Source organism: Danio rerio, chromosome 7, assembly GCF_049306965.1.
Source record: "Danio rerio strain Tuebingen ecotype United States chromosome 7, GRCz12tu, whole genome shotgun sequence".
Taxonomy (NCBI): domain Eukaryota; kingdom Metazoa; phylum Chordata; class Actinopteri; order Cypriniformes; family Danionidae; genus Danio; species Danio rerio.
In genome coordinates, this window is record NC_133182.1 from 17,957,281 (window position 1) to 17,981,964 (window position 24,684).

General features: G+C 35.7%; 1 protein-coding gene across 22 annotated transcripts in view; it reads left to right on the forward strand.

The window, feature by feature from the left end:
- The first annotated feature begins 6,951 nt into the window (after positions 1-6,951).
- Positions 6,952-24,684, forward strand: part of ehbp1l1a (EH domain binding protein 1-like 1a) — a 76,488-nt gene continuing 58,755 nt past the window's right edge. For all 22 annotated transcript variants that reach the window (XM_073908144.1, XM_073908148.1, XM_073908150.1 and 19 more), the window contains exons 1-4: positions 6,952-7,212; positions 21,100-21,157; positions 23,209-23,304; positions 24,026-24,079. In XM_073908144.1, the coding sequence (XP_073764245.1) occupies positions 7,109-7,212; positions 21,100-21,157; positions 23,209-23,304; positions 24,026-24,079 (312 nt within the window). In that variant the 5' untranslated portion in view covers positions 6,952-7,108. The remainder of the gene's footprint in view (positions 7,213-21,099; positions 21,158-23,208; positions 23,305-24,025; positions 24,080-24,684) is intronic.

Genomic DNA, 24,684 nt, shown 5'->3' on the forward strand with positions numbered 1-24,684 from the left:
ATATAGAGAACTCTCCGATGTCTGTTGATCAGTTTTTGCTAGTTATTTATTTATTTTTTGGTTGATCTCTTTAAATTGATAAGAAAAGAGTCATTGCGAAGGTCACTTTGTAAAGAAAACAGTACGCACACACAAATGATCTGCATTGGAAATGCATTGGAAATATACTGTAATAGTTAGTATATAGGCCAAACACTGTTCAGCTCAGTTCATCTTGATTCCTATAGCTCCTTTACAATCAGGGACGGACTGGGACAAAAATTTAGCCCTGGCACTGTTGCCACACCAGCCCACATTACCACACCGACACAGCCCCACCCACGGACACGCACATTCACTACTTATTTTGGTGTAAAGATAGTGAAATAATGTGACATTTTTGCCAGATTTTGATTATGTCTGGGTAACCTTGGTTTGGGTCGGCCCAACTTGAAACCAGGCGGCAGTTGCCGATTGCGCCAAATGCTTAACATTTTTTATTTATTTTTTTATCATCATCATAATATCACATCTAGCAAGAGATTAAAGCTGTCTGCACTTAAAAACAATACATATTAAAAAAAACTGACCGGCCCACATTTAAAAATTGGTCCGGCCCTTCTGGCATTTGCCAGAATTGCCAGATGGCCAGTCCGCCCCTGTTTACTATGCAGATTGTGTCAAAGCAGCTTAAGATAGAAGTTGTAGTAGATTGAAACTCTGTCAGTCCAGTTTGAAGTTCAGTTCAGTTCAGTGTGGTTTAATTTCCACTGCTGAAAGTCCAAACACTGAAGAGCAAATCCATCGATGCGCAGCTCCACAAGTCCCAACCAAGCAAGCCAGTGGTGACAGCAGTGGGGAACAAACTTCACCAATTGACCAAGTGAAGGAAAAAACCTTGAGAGAAACCAGGCTCAGCTGAGCATGACCATTTCTCCTCTGGTCAAACTTCTAGTGCAGAGCTGAAGTCTAGACGCTGGAGAACATTGGATGTCCATCGTGAAGTAGCTGCAGTATACACTCTCCGAAATAAAGACAATCTGTCACTGGGGTGGTACCTCTCCAAAAGGTACACTTTTAATACCTGTGAAGAGATGATGCCAACCACACAGAACTTCTAGATGTCTCCATGATCCTGGACCAGGCTGTATCCTGAGCAGTAGCTGTGGTGGTCATGGAGGTGCGGCGAGCATGAGACTGATTCCTGTAAGACCTCAGTGACAGACAAGTCTCCGCATTGATCCTGAAGGGCCAGCCTGTACACCAGCTGGTCACCTTCTCACACCTGCAGCTTTTCTGTAATGGACGTCCAGCATTCTCCAGCCTGCGGTCAAAGGAGAAATGGTCATCGCCAACTGAGCCTGATTTCTTCACTTTCGTCAATTGCTGAAGTTGGTTCCTCGCCACTTCCTTGCTTGCTTTGGGACTTGTGGAGCTGTGCATCGCTGGATTTGCTCTTCAGTGTTTGGACTTTCAGCAGTGAAATTTAAACCACACCGAACTGAACTCTGAAAACTGGACTGACAGTTTCTTTACTAGAGCTTCTTTGTTAAGCTGCTTTGACATCAATCTAGATTGTAAAATCCCTCTAAAAATAAAGATGAATTGAAATGAATACACATTTGCACTTTTAGGTAATAATATGTACCTTTTAATGATCTGATAGGAACAAAAATGTACCTTTTGAAAAGCTATACCACCCCCCCCCCCAGTGACAGATTTTGTACTTTTATTTCTGCATTGTAAAAAATGATATGACAAATAGTAGGGATGTAACAATATTGTAAATACCGTCATACCGCAATAGTAATTATTTTCAATATTAGCGTAGGCGCATGACTCAATAAAACTATATTTCTGAGAGTTTTAAATCGGATATGTGGAAGCATTTCAGTTTCTTTCTAAAAAGATACGAAAAAGGAGAAAAGATCACAGACAAAGACAAAAACAATATGCAGGCACTGCCAGACTGTGGTGAAATATAAGTCGGGGAATACGACTTAAAACAGTCATGGGGACTGCAGAACACAGCACACTTGTTAGATTGATGCAGACATTGACTTGTACGGCAAAGAGACCTCTATCTCACTCATGGCTTGTCCTCTCAAGTGGTGGAAAGACAATGCACAACGTTACCCACTGCTGTCAACCTTGGCTAAATCATATCTCTCTGTCCCAGAAACCTCAGTCCCAAATGAGAGTTTTTTTTTCTGTTGCAGGGAACATGCCCAGAGATCCCAGCTTTTACCAGATTATAGTTATATGATAATTTTCCTTAAAAAACTCATCTCTATCTAAGTGAGTGAGTGATTAAATGTTGAATGTGATGAGTTTTCAACAATACTAAATTGAAACTTTATTCTTTTTTATATGGTTTAATAGTTTTTTGTAATTAAAATTGAAAAATTGAAGTTCCTGTTTCGAAACATACAGATAGATGGCTGATTTGTATGTCATTGATATGTTTTGTGCTAAGGTAAATAAACACTTTTGGCACTTTTTTTGAGTCTTTTCATTAGTTTTGTTTTTCCTGTAAATTATTCAATAAATACCGTACTGTGCCATTCATACCGAGGTGTTATCGTACCGTGAAATTCTGATACCGCTACATCCCTAACAAAAAGTCATGACAACAAATGTTTTTATGTTAGTTTCACTTATTTTAATAAACTAATTATGTTTCAACTGCATAAAACAGTTTAACATTATTTGTTTAGTCAGTTTGATGACTAGAAAATAGTTTATTTAGCAAAAATAGCAAATTAACTAGTTAATTTTTTTAACTAAAACATTTAGGCAGCAACAATGTTTTGAGTGTAGAAAGTACTTTTTAAGTGGTTATCTTTGTAATTAGTTACCTAAAATAGGAATGATCTTCACAAGCGTTTATTCAAATTCATGCTAGCTTGTGTTCTGTTGTTATTAAAGGTCATTTCATTTGTTAAATAGGGGACAAAACTTGAATAATTTTTTTTATATTATAATCTACAAAATTGCTTAAACTATATTACTATCATCTTTGTGTAACATTTTATTTATTTTTTGTTCAAACACTCTCATTTGCATATTAAGAAATGTACCAGTCGTGTTTGTTTAGGTTTGTCTTGTTTTAGAACAGTGGTTCTCAAACTTTTTTCATCAAGTACCACCTCAGAAAAAAATTGTCTCTTCAAGTACCACCATTAAAATGAGCAGCATTAAATACAGTAGCGTAGTTGGCCCAGTTAAGCAGCTACAACTCAGCACAGTTAAAAAACGTGGCAGATTACCTCAGAAATATAGGCTATATGTCATATATTACATATTATATGCATAATTTTTTATATATTTTGAAATGTGCGTAGCATGTACATGACATATTTCATTTCTCCACGTACCACTAGAAGGAAGTCTGCGTACCACTAGTGGTACACGTACCACAGTTTGAGAACCACTGTTTTAGAACATTTCCTGCAGTTGGTACTTGGGCATGAGGAGGTCAATGCCACAGGAAAACAGGAAGTTCTGAGTCCAGGGCGCACTCTGCTAACAGGAAGTCTACAGCTTTGAGCAGGAACTGTATTCATTATTGGTGAGTGTTAATTACGTCTCTCTCTTCCTTTTCACTTTGAATTATAAAAGCAATTAGTTGACTTTACTTTAAAAAAGTGAGTACACCAGTTGACGTAAAATTATTAATTAAATGAGTTGCGCAAAATTCTGAAAATTAAATCAACTTAACAGTTCCATATTACAACAGGTTCTGTATCTAACACGGTAGTTTTAAGATATACCAAAGACTCTAGAATAAAGGGACTTTGCATGTACAAAAGTAATAATTACCTTCTCCTTTCCAAGCTCTTTCCGATGACTCATTCTGATATCTTACGCTCTTTCCCATCCACTGAGCAACAGGTCAGCCATGACGCTAAGCACGGCCGTCGATCGGTCATTAGGTTTAAAAAAAGTGTGTGTGTATATATATATATATATATATATATATATATATATATATATATATATATATATATATATTATACAGTAAACTAAATGTGTAATTTCTTATGAAAATTGTTAAATAACTTGCATCTTAGACAGAATTTTACTCACTTCCCTCTAAAGACGGCGCATAGAAAATGTTGCTTTCTCAAGCTGATGTTTCTGAATGTTGAAGTGAAGTATGTGCTCTCTTTCACGTCCACGTTCCCACTTCCCAACCCTGCCATGAGCAGACCCTCTCACCCATTAATGTTAATGTGGTGAAATCATGCGCCTGTGACTGTTTTTTTTAAGATTACTTTTGAAAACACTATCAGTTGGGTTTAGGAACGGGGGTGGATGGGTCATTTGGTCTGTCAGTCAGTCGACAGAAAGCTGGCCTGGTCAGCTGAAGTGTAAATTGCACCCTCTGGTGGAGAAGATGACACGTGAGAGAAAATTGAGATCCTCAAAAAGCGTACACAGTAGCCTCTGGCGAATTTGCAAAAACTGTGAAAAGACGTACCTCCATTTTCGAATTTTATTGTCCCCAAATAATATAGACCTGGGTACGCATCTGTAGTGAACCTGGGTGGGACTTGAAAGCCTCAGACTTTTTTTTCTCAAAAGTGTTTTTATTGAACATGTTAGAAATGAAACCTGCAGTACGAATAGCTTTTAACATTTTCTCTTTTTATTTTTAGACTTTAAAAAAAAAAGTTTATCTTGCTTGCTGTGCAGAAGTTCCCCTTTGGTTTTGGACTTGCCACACCTGCCAAAGCTAATCTGAACTCTAATCAACAGGGGCAAGTTTCAGCTTGTTCCCTCTCACTGTTCTAGAATCAGCTTGCAAAGCCCAAAACAATCATGATGTCTGCAAAACTGGTCGTAATAACACAGACTACCTGCTATTTTAGCCCCACCTAAACATAGATCAAACAGCATGACTGGGGGGTGTGCTGTAGTGAACAAGAACTCACACTTGGCCATAGTAGATATTAAAGTAATGCAAAGTAACATCCCAGTCTTGCTGTTATTAATCATCAGTCCCATGGTATTATTTGCAGCAGAGTTACAAAAAAAAAAAAAAGAGCTCACAAATGAGGTACTGATGACCTTTGACCTTCCTTAGAGCACTTTGAATAGCTTTGCCAGCCTCCATTTTTTTCCCAAGACAAACTGCTTCTCTCGGCAAGGTAAGAAAGCACAATGAGATATTACTTTACCTCACCCAGGGGAGATCTGTGCTATATATCATGTTTTTGCCCTGTTAATATTTTTACTGCTCCTTTTACACACTGACAATGGTGGGGAATGTTAATAAACTGTTTCAGACTAATAAATTCTGGGGACAAAACAAATTAATTAAACAGCTAAATGTATCAGACAGTTACAGTAATATATAACATCATACAAGTAACATATGATATATAATTGTCATTGAAATATTTTATCTTTACCTGATATTTTACTTGATATACACGATTTATCCAGCCAATATGCTATTTGAAATTTTTTTTTACACAATTATTCTGCGTTTTTTTTTATTATTTAAAAATATATATTTTATTTGTTTATCTATTTTTATTTATTTTATCTTTTTAATTTTTTTACTTATTTTTTATTATTTTATTTTATTTTTAAAATAATTTCATTTTTATTGTATTTAGTTATTGCTTTATTTTTTAATTCTTTTTTAAAATTAACTAATTAATTAGTTTAATTAAAAAATTTATTTTTATTTTTTTTTAAATCTATTTATTTATTTTTATTTGTTTTATTTTTATTTATTTTCTTTTTAAATGTATTTGTTTTAAATTTAGTTTTTTATTAATTCATTTATTTTTATTTACTTAATTTTTAAAAATTAATTAATTAATTAATTAATTAAAAGTCTAAAGCTACATTAAATAATTCATGACCAGTGCTTCTATTTTTTGGTTATTCCCGTAGGTAGTAGGACATGTAAATTCACACGTTATTATTCTTTCATTCTTTCATTCATTCATTCATTCATTCATTCATTTTCTTTTCGGCTTAGTCCCTTTGTTAATCAGGGGTTGCCACAGCGGAATGAACCGCAATATTATCCAGCACATGTTTTACGCAGTGGATGCCCTTCTAGCTGCAACCCATCACCGGGAAACACTCAAACACTCTTTCACACGCATACACTAACGGACAATTTAGCCTGCCCAATTCACCTGTACCGCATGTCTTGGACTGTGGAGGAAATCGGATAATCTGGAGGAAACCCACACAAACGCAGGGAGAACATGCAAACTCCACACAGAAATGCCAACTGATTCAGTCGAGGCTCGAACCAGCAACATTCTTGCTGTGAGGCGACAGCACTACTTACTGCGCCACCGCGTTGCCATAATAATAATAATAATAATAATAATTATAATAATAATAATAATTATTATTATTATTATTGTTTTTGTTGTTGTTGTTGTTGTTGTTGTTAATAGTCATTTGTGACCCTGGACAACAAAACAAAAAATTTGTTGCATGAGTTTATTAATTTGTCAACAGCCAAAAATACATTGTATGGCTCAAAAATTACATATTTTTCTTTAATCCTTTCTTTAATTTATCTTTAATGTCAATTTTTTATATTAAAAAAACATTATTTAAAAATTAAAAATATAAAAAATATATAATGCTATTTCCATATCATATTGCTATTAATATGCAGAAAGAATATACATATATATTTGTTGTTGTTATACCTTGTTTAATATAGAGCTGAATATAGTGTTTACAGCACAAAACTACGTGTAAAAGCCTAATAAAACCTAAGTTTGCAATGGCTACAATAGTTTACAAGTGGAGCAATAACGCTGTACGTTTTAAGATTCATTTTTTAGCATACAATGAATATTATATTAGATTTGAATAATTCATGACCCAGCGCTTCTATCTTTTCCAGTCATTCCAGTGTGTTGTAGGATATGTCAGTGGCTGGCTGTGTGTTTCCTCTGCTCAGTGTGTCTGTCTGCGCTTATCTTCATCTGACATTTGGAGCATGTGTGAATGAGGCGGTGGCGCGCGGAGCTGCCATCCCTCAAACACCAGGGGAAAGCCAAGTGACACAGCAGTTCCCGAGATGTGTTTTTAACTCGTCAGGCTCTTCACAGAGGAATTGTCTAATGTAAGTCCAGCCATCATGACATCGGTGTGGAAGAGACTCCAGCGCGCTGGAAAAAGAGCGTCGAAGTTTCAGTTTGCCGCGTCCTTTCAAGAACTCACCGTAGAGTGCACTAAGAAGTGGTAAGACGTCGGACTTTACTACTTTATTGTCACACTGATGTCACGAATGCTCATTAAACACAATGCCGTTTATGTTTAACGTTACAAGTTTGACGTAACTGCACCAACACCAGTTTAGCGAGTGACGCAACGCTCCTATTATAAACAACACTGAAGCTCGTGCGCTTGTGTTGAAGCCTATATGTGATGTAGTCGAGATATAATGTAACTTTAGGCTACTTTATTGTCACTGAGGTGTGGTTAGTTATATTTAAAGTAATTATGTTTCAAGAAGGAATGACATCTGAGAGCTTGTTTACTCTGACGAGCACTTTTTTTGTAGGTAATGAGTTTTGTTATTAGTAGCCGATACCTCCGTTCACTTCCGTTTTACTTTCAGTTCTTATGAAGAGACATTGTAGTAGGCATCTTCAATGACACAGCAGTCATTAGCAGCTACAGACCTTTTTTTTGTATTTGCTGGTACAAATCGAAAGAGACTTACAAATAATGATCAATATAGCTCTGAGTTCCTATAGAAGTATTAAAGGGATAGTTCACGCAGAATTGAAAATCAACACAATTCTTGAGTTTCAACTTAAGTTTTTATGTTCAGTCTAATTAAATTTGTAAAAAAAAAATTTGTTAACTTAATCGATTTGTGGCCGGCATGGTGGTGCATTGGGTAGCACTGTTGCCTCAAAGCAAGAAGGTCGCTGGTTCGAGCCTCGGCTGGATCAGTTGGCATTTCTGCGTGGAGTTTGCATGTTCTCCCCGTGTTCGCGTGGGTTTTCTCTGGGTACAGGTGAATTGACTAAGCTAAATTGTCTGTAGTGTATGTGTGTGAATGAGAGTGTATGGGTGTTTTCCAGTGATGGGTTGAAGCTGAAAGGGCATCTGCTACGTAAAACATATGCTGGATAAGTTAACTGTTCATTCCGCTGTGGCGACACCTGATTATTAAAGGTACTAAGTCATACCTGCCAACATTTGTCTCTGAATATCCTGAAGTTTTCCGGGCGATGGAACAAATGGGAAAAGGGTCTGAAATACTGGAGACTCTCAGGAAAAACGGGAGTGTTGGCAGGTATGGACTAGGTCGAAAAGCAAATGAATGAATAATCGATTTGTGTTGGGACAACATGAAGGAATTGTGTTGAACCATGCATTTTTCACAGTGCACCCTCAAGTAGTTCCAGATGTGTATGAGTTACTTTATTCTGTTGAACACAGAAGAAGATATTTTGAAGAAAGCTGAAAACTGGTAACGAACAGGCCCTTTCACACAGTGATACCGGTAAATTTCCGGAACGACTTTACCGGTAAATTCAAAAAAGCGCTGTTCACACAGGCGAGGACGTTATGGAATTTTTCTGGAAAAGAGCATTCACACATCCATTCCAAAATACCGGTAAATTCTGACATCATTAACCAGAAATTACCTCTAAACGGCTATTCTTGTATTTGTAAACATTTGACTACATCACAAACTCTGTGGATGGATCAGAATTGTGAACAACTTCGATGAAAACGCATAGATAAACACTTTCGCATGTCGAGATGTACATGATATGTGTGTGTGCTGGCGCTCACAGGCTGTTTCATGGGCACACGCAAAGCTTGAAGGTAAACACACAACGGCTTATCATAAGCATCTTATCGATAATTAATTACACGGTTGGCATTAAGATGAACATATAAACGTGATCTGACTAATTTCTAGCAGCTAAATGTGTCTGGACAAATATTCAAAGGCTTTTATTCTCATAAACCGTGCGGACGTGAATACGTCTAACTGTTCTGATTGGCTAAAGTAGACGTCTCACACCAGCACGTTCTAGACGTGGACGCGCTCTTTCCGGCAATCTTCCTTCTGCATTCACACAGCGCAGGATTCCGGTAAATGTTACAACTTCTCTTTCCGGAAAATAGCCAGAACGAATTTACTGGTATTTTCAAAAAGGACCTGTTCACACATACACACCTTTCCAGAAAATTGCTGGTAATTTTATTTTATTGACTTCCATTGAAGGAAAAATAAATACTGCGAAGGCAATGTTTCCAGCTTTCTTCAAAATATCTTCTTTTGTGTTTAACAGAATTGTGGAATTACAAACCTACGTCACACATGACGTCACGCAGGTTCTACCATGCATACTGGTTGCAAAAAAAGGCCAGTTGCAATAGCAAACATGTCGTGTTTTGTGGTAGGATGCCAAAATCGAAAGTCCAAGAATAGAAAACTTAAATTTTAGCGTACACCACACTGCTTTTAATGCCAACCGCAGACGTCTTTGGCTAACAGCCATCAGAATAGCTGAATGGAATGAGGACCTAATTAAAAATCCTTGACTCTGCAGTTCTCATTTCATATCTGGTAAGTTCACGATATGCTAAATAGAGGTGTGAACCTACACTAGTCACACGGTTCGGTTCGGTTACGATTATCATGCCATCGATTCAGTTCAATTCCATATTTCGGTGCATCACGGTGCATTGACGGTGCTTTCCATACACAGTTTTATATTTTCTTCACAGGAGCATTTCTTGTATTAAAATATATGAATATATTTATATTTATATACTATTTGTAATACAATTTTGTCATTTAGTACAAACAGTCAGATATATAAACTGTAACTTTAAACAAAACGAGCATTTAGCAAATAATATAAACAAATATAAATATCCAGCTCAAATTCTGATCCTTGTCTAGTTCTCTTACACCCCTTTGATTGGTCACACCCTCAAAAAAAAAAAAACGGTTGCGATTGGCTCTTGCGCGCTGCGTTCTTCACAGATGAGTGATGCTGATAAGCGGCAGGCGGCAGCGGCGATCTCACAGCTGATGTATGATAGACACGGTGGAGAAAACTCTGCAGACACACACTCGTTTCTGGATGCAAAAGTAACGCTGTAAAACAGCCGAGAAGAGAAGAAAAGCCACGCCAGCAGGTCAAATGGGCCACTGTGTGTGTGTGTGAAAAAGAGAGAGAGAGAGAGAGAGAGAGAGAGAGAGAAATGGAGTAGGCTACTTTCATTCTCTCAATCTCAGTGAAATAGGGGCTATTGTTGTATATGTCAGTGAAAGACTGATCCAGCAAACACACACAGTGAAATTGTGCACAGTTTATGAGTTTTAAGTAGTTAAAGCGCTGTAAATACTCGCGATCGCCTCCCTCGCGACTGAGCGCATATGAGGTAAATGACGTCAGTAATAACCGGTTATGATTATTACTGAACCGATACCGAATTGTCCGCGTCTGCATCGCAGTGCACTGAAAAAACGATTATTTTTGACACCCCTAATGCTAAATCATACATATTGCTAAATGTGGTATATTGAACTGCGGACATAGAATGCTAAGAATGAAACGTGAAAGTGAAAGTTTGCATACTCTGCTGACTGTACAGGTGCAGTTTGCTGTCAGAATGCAGTTGATTTGCTTGTTGATGATTACCCAGGCCTTGTATAGCTCCGTTTTTGTTCCTTGTCTTTGGCTAGGCAGAACTTCGGTTTTTAGCTCTACAAAGTTTTGAATCTGGTAATAATGGAACATTATTTTTTGCACATGACCACAAAGAACAAAATTGTAGGCATCCGAAGACTTTTAGGTCTTTAACTTCTCTCTTGTAAATTCACTTGGAGTTTCAATGAGATTGTATATTTGGGACTGGATGCTTGGCCATTTCGTATTACCCATTGGGAGGGTGCTATCACAATGGACCTGTCAGACGAACGCCGCTCACTTTAACGTTAATTTTGCAGAATAACTGTGCTTATCACAGGGTGACAAGCTGTTATAATATGCTGAAAGCCTTTTAATACACCACCTTTGTTTAGATTGCAGTTCTACACACTCTTAAAGTGCATATTGGGATGCTTTAAAACAGTTTTTGGAGGAGTACTTGTTAAGGGCTTGTTGCTCAATAACTATTCATTCGTTTTTTTTCGGCTTAGTCCCTTTATTAATCTGGGATCGCCACAGCGGATTAAACCACCAACTTATTCAGCATATGTTTTACGCAGCGGATGCTCTTCCAGCTGCAACCCATTACTGGGAAACATCCATACACACTCATTCACACACATACACTACAGACAATTTAGCTTACTCAATTCACCTGTAGCGCATGTCTTTGGACTTGTGGGGGACTTGTCAAGCTCTAATTGCTCAATAATACTGCATAATACATTTAAGCCTACAAATTTTTATTAAATCATTGGAGAATAAGTATTTAGACTGAAAGTTTGTTAGGATCACAAAACACAAAATAAGACAAACGTCAAATTTTTTACATTTCACAAGATATTTATGTGTTGAGGATTTTTGTGAAATGTGAAATGTAAGATGACATTTTCCCAGTATTTCCTATTATATTTTTTTTCTTTTGAATGTAGTCTTATGTCTTTGTTTGGCATCTTAGGTGTTGATAAATAAGTAAATAATATAGCAGATTTTGTACTTTTCCTCATAAGAGTGTTTAAAGTACTTATAGTGTTCTGTAAAAATGCTTAAATGTGACTTAATAAACGTCACCTGTTTAATAATGTCAAACATTTATTTTAATATTATAAAGTATGCATTGTAAACTACAGTAGGCAATAGCCTGTTTGTAAATCTTCACCACTCTAACAATCAAGATCACTTAATGTGCATTAGAGGCATTGCAATTCATTTCATTATATATTTTTGGTAATCTTTATACCATCAAGACAATGATTGTAGGAGCATAATCTTATTTCTAAAGTGAGTTCATATGATAGTGATCCTCCAACAAAGACAGGAAATGGGCTTTTATTTAGTTTCCGGCAATAAGGAAATAAATCCCATCAATTTTTGTGATATATTGTGCTTGTTAACAGATAATGACAGATAATTTCCTAAAAGCAACCAGTGTCCAGGATATAGTTTCTACACAAACAAGTGCAACTCCATACTGTTCTAGACATTACTAGTCAGTGTGTGAAAATAAATGTTGCTAAACTGAAGAGTTAATATGTGAAAAGGCTGGAACAGTTAGAGAGATGTTATATATTTGTTTTTATTTTATTGTGCCAACTTGGCATCAGACCATAGAATGAAGACAGAGCAATTGCCATAATGAGATCTAAATGCCTTTATAATTGGATAAAGCTATTGTTCATTTTAAGACTCCACATGTTTGCATATTTTGTAATACATAGTTTAATATTGTTAGAATTGTTTGGTTAGCCCTGTACACAGAGAATGCATTTACTTGATCCAAAATATAGAAAAAACTGTAATATTGTTAATAAGTTAATAGCAGGAAAAAAGTACTAGCCACTCATTACACAATTGTGCAATAATTTAAGTGAAGTTTATTCATAAACTAATTTCGAGAGGATCACGTGCTTATGATTTATCACGTCCAGTCTCGTATTTGCTAATCACTAATCTTCCAATCATATGAGCCCTAAGGCACCATAAATAGCCTCAGTTTTCAGTTCACTTTATCTTCGTTTGGAAGAAACCCCCCTCCTCCCCTATTCTCCTCCTTTACCTCTGATTGGGCGGCACGGCGGTCCAGTGGTTAGCACTGTGAACCACACAGCAAGAATACTGCCGGTCCTAGTTCTATAGGACCGGTGAGTGTTTCTGTGGGGAGTTTGTATGTCCTTCCCGTGTCCGCGTGGGTTTTCCCCGGGTTCTCCGGTTTCCTCCCACCATCCAAAGACATTCAACATACATAACAATCAAGCTTGTCTAATTCCTTACGTTCCCTTAGCTACAGCGGCAGGGGAGTTCTGAGATCCACCGAGCTCGGGCTCCCTTCTTGCTCTGCCAACGGGAGGAAGCCCCGGGCTCGAGAAGCCCTTGAGCTCGGGGCTCTCTCCCGGGACAGCATGCCAAATAAGCTTTGTAAATCATCAGCTAAGTGTGAACTCTTGAAACAATTAATTCAGGCAATATGTTATTAGAAACTACAAAAAATGTAAATAATTTTTTAACAAAATAATCAGAAATTAAATTCAAAATCTAAATAATGGATACACAGTACTTGCTAATTACAAGCTATGGACATTTTCTGTTAAAATATGCAGTCACACGTATGTTATTTAACATATTTTACATAGTCTTAATTGTGAGTGTAAAATTAAGCTACTGTATTGGTAAAATAAGTGCAAGTGTGTTTTATAGGGATGTAACAATTCACAGTGAGCTGGTTAAAAATCGATTCAAATATTTGACAATTCGAATTGGTTGAAAGGGTTCAACGGCAAGGATTTTTTCTACTGGGCCGATCGGGCCAGTGGTTGAGATTTTTATTTGCCCTGTCAACATTTTTTATTTTAAATAATGTGGCAAAATCATGTCTGTGAATCTAGAATGTAAACATTTAAAAAATGTTAATAAATGTATAATGAGCTAAATTCAAGATTTTATGCAAACGAAAGAGCAGTATGGAAAATGTGCTGGTATTTTATTGAAATTCTTAATTATTTTTATAAAAATGGCTCGCCAAACTGACGGCAACTCTTTTTTTTTCCAGTTTCAATTTTGTACTTATGTAATTGTCTGCTTCCAAGACTTTAGAAACAGACGTTCTCTTTTAGCCTCATAGTTTGATGTTGCCATCTTTCCGCTGTACTTGTTGTTACCAGGTTACGAAAAAAATAACGTGCTCATCGTTACTGGCCAATAGGGGCCAGTAACAATCCTGTCTACTGTTCCAAGCATCTTTCACGTTGGCCCCGGGCCACTGGGCAGTCCTTATTGTTGAGCCCTGGGTTGAAATGTTGAATGAATCGTGATACATGTTTTGAACAGAAGGGGCACTGTGTTTACAGGTGCAAACTCGCTTTACCTGCACAACAGCGGCGAGCAAGAAGTGGGGCAGCAGAATAAAATGACAGCAGTGAAGTGTGCTAGACAAAACGCTAACTGTGTGCAAATACTGCAAAAAGACGCTTATTTACACTAACAGAACAACGAATATGACGCACATAAACCATTAGCACAGTGAAAAACTAATGTCACAGACTTCTATACGCAAAAAAAAAAAAAAACTTTTAACATGCCAAACCGAGCGGACCGGTTGAGTTGCAGCTTTGCTTGCTCCGACGACAGCTATGGAGATCACACGGTGCATCAGTGTTTTCATAGCGAAAGTGTGAAGATGTTTTTCAAACTGAAAGAGAAAGTTGTTCTGTTACAGAAGCACTCTTTAGATTATTTTAACCCTCTCCTTTTCAAACTAATTTATGCGTATTGTAACAATTTGCTTATTATTATTGAGTATTTAAAAATGTTCAAGATTATCTCTTTTTAAAGGGCACCTAGGTTACCCCTTTTTTCAGATTTAATACAAGTCTTTTGCGTCTCTAGAATGTGTATATAAAGTTTCAGATCAAAATAGCCATCAGATTTTTCATTATACCTTTTACAAGATGCTGTTTTATACTGATTTCCAGCAGGGGGTGGTTTTGTCGTACTGCGCCTTTAAGACGAGTTTTTCCCGCCTACTATTTCTACATGCCTCCTCCCTCAGCTGCGTCAGACAACAGACAGACTTAAAGGAAGAAGGTCTCACGTAGCGTTTGTGAGATACTACAGTAAGAACTAACCTTTACTAATCAGTATTGTGAAGTTGCATTGATGAGTCACACACAATATCGTTACAAAGTTAACGCGCGCGCGCACACACACACACACACACACGCACGCAGGCAGGCAGGCAGACAGACAGAGCGCGCTTAGCTTAGTTAAGGCTAACCTCAAGTACTGTGTGGATATCTGTTATGCTAATGTACAAAATAAACCTGATTTAACTTCCACAAACCGGGATTGAAGCGTCTTGTTTTATAATTGTTCTGACACGCGGCTGTGGTGATGAAGTAAAGCTGAAGTAAAACGCTGTAATTAATTACACACATACTCTGTTTTAAAACACTTTAAACATGTGAAACTTACTCTTAATCACATTTGATGATGATTGCTGATCCTAGCGAACAGAACAGAGCTTTTATTCCCGGTTGCTTTGCGTATGTCTGCCTGGTCTTGTTGACATATACACGTGACTACCGGAACATGTTAATGCGCGCAGCTGTCAATCAATTCGGTGGGCGGGGGGATCGCACACCTACGTAATGGTGCGATCGATTTGAAAACAGCTCCAATTGGCCGACCCTTTTTTTGTAGTTAAATTGAAAAAAAAGGACTGGGTGTGTTCATATCAACCCAGTATGACGGTCTATAAACTATACCAACACACAGATCTTTCCAAACAGCTTGAAAAGTAGATTTTTTACCATAGGTGCCCTTTAAGTGTATCAGATTGATACTAATTAATTATACAAGTAATATTAATTATTCACCTTCATAATAATATGAATTATTCACCTTCATAATCTTGTCTCTATCCTAATATATAATTAGTCATTTTATAATCATTTTTTTTTTTTATGCCAGTCAGGCTCTCTTCTTGTATCAGAGGGGGCTAATTGACCACCTCTGTCCACACTGCTCTCTGATTTAGGAAAGGCTTTCCTCTCCACACCAGCCATCTCAGTCCCCAGTGAAAGAGTTTTTTCATCAGCAGGGGACGTTGTAAATGTGCAAAGACCTCAACTTATGCAAAAAAAAGGAGATATGCTGATATTAATTTTTTAGAAAAGTAAAATCCCAGCAGCACAGTCACAGTTTAAGTTTTTTTTAAAATTCTTTTTTCAGGTTTTTCCCAAATGATGTTTAACAGATCAAGGAAATGTTCACAGTATGTCTGATAATGTTTTTTCTTTTGAAGAAAGTCTTATTTGTTTTATGTCGACTAGAATAAAAGCAGTTTTTATTTTTTAAATAAAGATTTTAAGGTCAAAATTAGCCTCTTTAAGCTACATATTTTTCCGATAGTCTACAGAACAAATCATCGTTATACAACAACTTGGCTAATGACCCTAACCTGCCTAGTTAACCTAATTAACCTAGTTAAGCCTTTAAATGTTACTTTAAGCTGTATAGAAGTGTCTTGAAAAATATCCAGTCAAATATTATTTACTGTCATCATGGCAAAGATAAAATAAATCAGTTATTAGAGATGAGTTATTAAAACTATTGTGTTTAGAAATGTGTTGAAAAAACTTCTCTCTGTTAAACTGCAATTATTTAGGGGGGCTAATAATTCTGACTTCAACTGTATTAATGAGTCTTCTTTAGTTTGGATTATTATTTTTTTGGTTGGGGGTGGGGATTTGTTTTTAAAATAGCAATGATTTTGCAAAACGTGCAGCATTTTAGAAAAAATGAAAGGGCTCTTCACCTTCAAATTGTTTCAAATAGTTTTGTTTAAAAATTGTGACTAAATCACATTGTGAGATTAGTATTGTGAATTGTATCGAAACATGAGTCAGGTGAATCGTTACATTACGAAGTGATACAATAACATTTCTCAGCATTTTATTATAGACAGATTTGATTGGCTGATGCTGTGATAATGTCATCTTACATTCCCTGTGATGTAACAGCTGACCTCAGAACAGCTGTACAGTACTTTCATTTCAATGACTGAGCTATTTTTTAGATGATAAATGTGGTTAGTGTTACCAGACTGACTAGTTGATTCATAGTGTTTGAATTGGGTTATCATTCTACACAATATTATATACATTTATGTAAACATTGCACACATTGTAAATGCACCACCTGTCTAAGGCAGGGCAAGGCGAGTTTATTTATCTAGCACATTTCATAGACAATGGCAATTCAAAGTACTTTACATAAACAAGAATAAAAGAGACATAAAATACAAGTATAAAGAAAATGAAAACAACAAAGAATAAAACTTAAAAATTTAAACATGTTAAAACAAGTTTTAAAGAAATGAAAAATTAAAGACATAATAGTGCGATCTGTCAGATGTAGCACAGTGCTCATTTAGTAAAGGCCCAGCTAAACACATGTGTTTAAGTCTAGTCTAACTCTTGATTCACTTTCTTCTTGCACAGTTTTATAGATTTAGCACAGTGCTTCAGAGCGGCTTTATATCAACGCGTGTGCCATTTCTCAGTCTATTTCTGTGGAGCGCATGACTCTGTCAGCACGCCGCTTGGCCTCTTGCATCCATTCACACAGCTGCTGCCGACACTGACCTGCAATACGAGACCCAGAGGCCCACCATTCTGCAACTCCACCTTTCCTTTCCTTTATTGCCACTTCAGATGCCATGTTTACATGCGGAGATATCATTTAGACTTTCGCCAGTTTGAGGAAATTATTTTATAGAAGCACGTTTATTTACTCGATCAGCATTTTTCCAGGTGTCCTGTTGACTGATAGATGCCTGGGTAAGGCTTATCATGCATTTATGCAGTTAAAGTCAGAATTATTAGCCTCCTGAATTATTTGCCCCCCTGTATATTTTTCCACAATTTCTGTTTAACGGAGAGAAGATTTTTTCAACACATTTCTAAACATAATAGTTTTAATAACTCATTTCTAATAACTGATTTATTTTATCTTTGCCATGATGACAGTACATAATATTTCAATAGATGTTTTTTAAGATACCAGTGTACTACCTGATAAAGTCGCCTATCCAAGTTTTAGGAACAACAATTAATCACTTAACTATTAGTTGATAATTTGGTATCAGAAGTGGCTTATATGAAAGGCATAGGTCTCTAGATTACGCTTATTTTACCAAAATAAAATATGATCATGATCATATGATTTCAAATTATTTAATTAGGACAGTAAGGTCCTTATTAAGGCAAATGTCTTGTCATTTAACAGAAATAATATACAGTATAGAATATATATTGTCATGGTGCAGTGGAAAAAGCATTAATATTGTGTATGACTCCCATGAGCTTGGAGGACTGCATCCATACATCTCTGCAATGACTTAAATAGCTTATTAATAAAGTCACCTGGAATGGCAAAGCAAGCGTTCATGCACTCCCAGAGTTCATCAAGATTCTTTAGATTCATCATCAATGCCTCCTCCTTCATCTTACCCCAGACATGCTCAATAATGTTCATGTCTGGTGACTAAGCTGGCCAATCCTGAAGCACTTTGACCTTCTTTGCTTTCAAGAACTTTGATGTGGAGGCTGAAGTATGAAAAGGAGCACTTTAGAATTTGCCCTCCCCTGTGTGTTGTAATGTAATGGGCAGCACAAATGTCTTGAGACATCAGACTGTTGATGTTGCCATCTGCTCTGCAGATTTCTCGCATGCCACCATACTTAATGTAACCATGATTTTCCCTTCAACAAACTTAACTGATTTCTGTGAGAATCTTGGGTCCAGGCGAGTTCCAGTAGGTCTTCTGCAGTATTTGTGATGATTAGGACGCAGTTAATTAGGCAAGGCATTGTATAACTGTTGTTTATTTTGTTGACAACTAAAAAAAAAAACACTGCTTAAGAGGGCTAATAATATTGACCTTTAAATGCTTTTCAAAAAATTAAGAAATGCTTTTATTCTAGCTGAAATAATACAAATAAGACTTTCTTTAGAACAGAGATGCCCCAAGTAGAGCCCGCGGGCTGAAGTTGGCCTATGGTAACCTTTTGATTGGCCCACCGTCCAATCAGAAAAGAGAGTGGGAATGATAGAGTGGGTTGGAGTGAATGCCTTTGACAGAGATCGAATTGAACATAACCTCTTGTTACTTTTATTGCTGAGCTACAAAAAAACAAAACAAAAAACAAACTAAAATTAAATGATTCAATTAAATGTTGCTAATGAATCAGACTTTTAAAATGTAAATACTGTCACTTAACCGATAGAGGACAATGCACAAGTCGTCTGCGAGCATATCAAAGCAGGAGTAGCTCGACTAGTGTATTCAGCAGCATCGAACTCCACTGTGTTTTGTGATTGTTTACGTTTTTACAGTAATAAGTTCCTTATAAAATGTTTAAAGTTATACTGGTTTAGTTGATATGATTTAAAGCAACATTTTCTAGTTAAAAAAAAATATTATTGTATAAATGAGCAAATTCACCTTTTCAATTTCATTGTAATACGGTTTGTTATGTGTTCTGCCCAGAGCCTTTAATAGAGTTTGGTTTTTGGCCCTTTATAAGAATAAAAACTTTAGGCTCCTCTGCTCTAGAAGAAAACAAAATATTAGGAAATACTGTTAAAATTTCTTTGCGCTATTAAATATCACTTGAGGAATATTTGAAAAAGAATAAATAGTTCACTAGAGGATTCAAAATTTTGACTTCAGCTGTATACTACCAGATTAAAGGACCTGTATGAGATGCATAACTGCAGTCATCTGCATGCAGAAATAGCGGTTGGTCATAGCTTGTAATTTTGTGTAATTACATCAATAATGCTGACAAAGCAGACATTGTTTTGTTATTGTCAGCTGTTCAAAATAAGCATTCCCGCATATCGGTTGATTAAAAGCATGTAGGGAAATGAAACAAAAATTTTCTAAAGAGTTTGAAAATGAGACTCTGGAAGCCAAAAGCACTTCCACAAGGAAGTGGCATAGTGTGTGTGAGTTTAACAGCTGATCTGATACTGTTTGTGTGAAGAGAAGCCACACCCTCCATTGAGAAAGAGAGAGAGAGAGTTTGACGTACACAATGAGGAAAAGTAGAGCATGTCTCATGTTATAATTCCCACAAGCACTTAAAGGAAACCCTCCTCACACTCTTTTACATGTTGCATACATTTCTGTTAATGGACAATCACTTCAATTATACAGTCATTTCATTTCCCTTTGGTCTTAATACAAGATGTAACTACAGAAGAGTTAAGCTTAAAATGATTGACATTATTTGGTCACATTTTAAAATGAGATGCTAATGGTCTAATCCAATTCAGTGATTTAAGCTAAGCTAAGCTAAAAGTGCTCCTGCCAGTCCCAGAGATAGGTTGAATAGATAAAAAAATGGCTAAACTCAACTGTTTAACTATTAAACAATTGAATTGTAAAATGAGCCTATTTCCAAAAAAAAAAGAGGAGTGATTCTTTAATGTTACAAAAAATGTATTCATATATTTATTGTTTTATTTGTTCGATGCATAAAACATTATATATTTTAATGCAATTATAAATATTAAAATTGTTTTTTATTATTAATGATTATATTATAATACATTTTTAAAAATTATATATACTTTTAACTGAGTTACAAAATTTGCAAGTCTTCTATACATATCAATCATTAACATTACAGAAATGCATCTATTTATTGATTTATATAATGTTTTCATAATAGAATCCAAATGATTAAAATAATTGTGAAATAATTGCAATAAATTTGAATATATTTCCTATTTTATGTCTAGTTAATAATTGTTTAAATTGTTCATAACTTTTCTTTACCTCAAAGGAATCCTCACATGACCCTTTTATTATTATTCTGTTATGGATAATTTCAGAAGATCACATGTATTCAATATTGGCCTGTCCTGTTTATACACCATGATGGATCTCATGTTACTATTCTTATTAACCAAAACATTTTTGCTTGCCCATAGTGGACTGGTATCCTCTCATTACGAATTCATTACACACACAAACAGTGTAAGCCTGTTGGAACAAGAGCAAATATATATTGACTCGCCCCTGAACAAGCCTCAGCATTTCATACAATGAGACAGCTAATGTTTTCCTGTATGTGGGTCAGAAGAGTAACCTAATAACCAAACTGACTGCACATGATGGCCATTCCCTTCATGCATATATCGAGACTAACCTCCTTAAAGCAATTCTCTGGGGAATGTTATCTGTGTGGCTGCAAATCCAAATTGTGTTTTCACTGTTTTATGAGTCTGTTCATATTTTGTAAGTATACGGAATATAGGTGTAATGGCACATGCTCAGTGCTTTTGAATATTTGTTAGATGTGATGATAAAAGTGTGCATTAATTGCTTTTATTATTTCTGTATTAAAATGTGTTTTTTTGTCATTTGCAGGCAGCCAGACAAACTGCGAGTGGTTTGGACTAGACGAAACAGACGCATCTGTAGCAAGGTGAGAGGAAGATGAGGGTTATTATTATTGCAACATTTATTACTTTAAAGTACTACACTACCTGACAAAAGTCTTGTCGCCTATCCAAGTTTAAGGAACAACAAATATTAACGTGACTTTTAGTTGATCATTTGGTATCAGAAGTGGCTTATATGAAAGGCAAAGGCCTCTAGATTACACTTATTTTACCAAAATAAAACATGATCATGCCTTGATTTCTATTTATTTAATTAGGACACTAAGGTCTGACTTTGCTTCGACAAAAGTATTGTCATTTAACAGAAATAATGTACAATATAGAATATAAAGTCATGGTGCAGTGAAAAAGAATTAATATTGTGTGTGACTATCATGAGCTTGGAGGACTGCATCCATACATCTCTGCAATGACTTAAATAGCTTATTAATAAAGTCATCTGGAATGGCAAAGAAAGCATTCATGCAGGACTCCCAGAGTTCATCAAGATTCTTTGGATTCATATTCAATGTCTCCTCCATCTTACCCCAGACATGCTCAATGATGTTCATATCTGGTGACTGGGCTGGCCAATCCTAGAGCACATTGACCTTCTTTCCTTTCAGAATTTTGATGTGGAGGCTGAAGTATGAGGATCAGCGCTATCCTGCTGAAGAATTTGCCCTCTTCTGTGGTTTGTAATGTAATGGGCAGCACAAATGTCTTGATACCTCAGGCTGTAGTTGTTTCCATCCACTTTGCAGATCTCTCGCATGCCCCCATACTGAATGTAACCCCAAACCATGATTTTTCCATTACCAAACTTGACTGATTTCTCTGAGAATCTTGCGGGTTCCAATAGGTCTTCAGCAGTATTTGTGATGATTCATTAGAAAAATCTACCTTCTGCCACTTCCAAATGATCAACTAGAGATCAATTTATTATTTGTTGCTCTTACAGTTGGGATCATTGACAAGACTTTTGTCAGGTAGTGTAAAAGTATATATGGCTGTGGTTATTATTATTATTTTTTTATCTCTTTATTCATCTAAAATACATGTTCATTTTCACACATATGAAACTAAAACAAGTATTTTGTTACAATTTAAGGGGGACACAATACAGATAGGGCTTTAAAACCCATTTCAAATGCTAATGTTCAAAAGCTGATCACTGGTCTATTTAGTCTGAAAGTCTGAGGGAAGAAACTTTCCTGCATCCGGTCACGCACCAGCCGGCTGAAGGAAAGTTTCTTCCCTCAGACTATCAGGCTGATGAACACTTAACACACCACACACAGACTCTTCCATACCCTCACTGTACACCATCAATATGTAGCATGCACTGCACTTTAACCAATCCATACTTGAAACAATACTGCCAACAACTATGTGGACACCTGTTGATTGTACATATCGCTGTCAATTTCATATTGTCGTTGTATTCGACAGTATCAATACTGTCATTTTATTTGCACTGTCGTTGTATTTGCACTGTCATTTTATTTGCACTGTCTGTATTTTCGTTGTATTTGTATTTTGTACTGCCTGGAGCCAGCACCTAAGCTTTTCACTCATCATAGCACACGTGCTGCTGATGATGTGACAATAAAAGTGATTTGATTTGATTTAAATGTTCAAAAAAGTATGATCTTTTTTGCATAATTAACAATTATTTTATTCATTGTTCATTTTTGTTGACTATTGACTGCACTACTAAAGCTGTAAAGTTTATGAATAGACTGAATAGTATGTTGCTTTCAACACCATGACATAAAAACATAAAATAAATCTCTGCATACTGGGGTCATTATTAACCACAGAGAAAGCATTGATAGGTGTTCGCGCAACAGAAATGAACACTCCCTTTAAGCACACATAAAACAGTTGGTAACAGTGTGATGTTAGATTTGTAACACATGCTGAAATTTTGTTTGTCACAAATACATGATTACCTTAAAATTGATGATTTATGGATATATGGATAAACTTGAATAACCATTGTCTAGACAATGTTTATGTTAGGATTCATTGTGTAAACATGATGTGTTTGAGTATCACCAGCTGTGTTATTAAATGTCAATGTGTTTATCAGCTTCATGGCTGGCAACCGGGCATCAAGAACCCATACAGGGGGACTGTGGTCTGGCAGGTTCCAGAGAGCGTGGACATCACCGTCACTCTCTTTAAGGTGCTTTATAAGCATTGTAATATATATAAAAAAACACATGTAGAGTAACCATTAAACAGTTTTTGGCAGGTAATAATTTATTTATTTTTGGAAGTTATAAACACCACTGTTTAAAAAAAAAAAAAACTTCAGATGTTTTCAGTTTTATAATAAATGTTTCACCAGAACAGCATATTTGCATTGTATTTTTATAGCATACTTTGTTTTGTATTATATTTTATAATATGATATATTATTTCTTTTACCTGTATATATAGGAATTGGATATCATTTGTGATATGTTAAATATAAAAATATATATTTAATTGTTGCAGATATATAGTTTAAATATGTGACCCTGGACCACAAAACCAGTCATAAGTAACTTTTTTTAACATCAAAGTTTAATAAATGAGCTTCCTATTGATGTATACTTAGCCCGAGATACAAATATTGGAATGTGGTATCTGAGGATTCAGAAAAAGGAAAATATTGAGAAAATTACTTTTAAATGCGTCTAAATAAAGTGCGTGACAGCAAATTACAAAACAAATATTGAGTTTTTAGATATTTACAGTAGAAAAGTTATAAAATGCATCCCTTGAACATGGTCTTTACTTAAAATGACAATTATTTTTTGGCATAAAAGTCTATTCGATAAATTTGACTCATCAAAAATGGCCAAAAATATAGCTGTGCTACATAAGTTTTATTTTAATTATAAATAATTTTTTTTCTATAGGATCCGAATGCAGATGAATTTGAGGACAAAGACTGGACATTTATCATTGAGAATGTGAGTCTGATTACTCTGTAATCACAAACGTTAGCTGTTGCAATTAGGGCTGCACATTATATAGTTTCAGCATCGATATTGCAATGTGATCATTTGCAATGGTCACATCACAGGATATGCAATGTTAAGCCTGTATTATAATTTATCATTTGCATGTATGTTTTGAGGTCTGTAATATGTAATGATTTAAAAAGTATTCAGGCATAAAAAATTTTTAACTATTTGTAACTTTAATAACAGTAAATTTTATTTAATTATTTTAATTATTTAATTACTGCACCTGAATCCTGTTAGACTCGGCAAACGATAAATGTAAACTGCATTGATCTGAGCGTGTAGATTTGCTTAATAGATTTTATGCAGATTCATTCCCACTACAGAATCATCTCAATCAATCTAAGCTTATAAATACTTTCCAAATAGAAAAATTCAAGTCATCTGGAAAGTTGTATTCAAATCACAATAATTATCACAGTATAATAAAATATTGCAATGTTACATTTTTACAATATCGTGCAGCCCTATTTGCAATGCAAACTAAAATGCTTAAAAGTGTGACCTACTTCTTTATTTTTTGGCTTTGTAATAAGCTCATGCTATCCCAG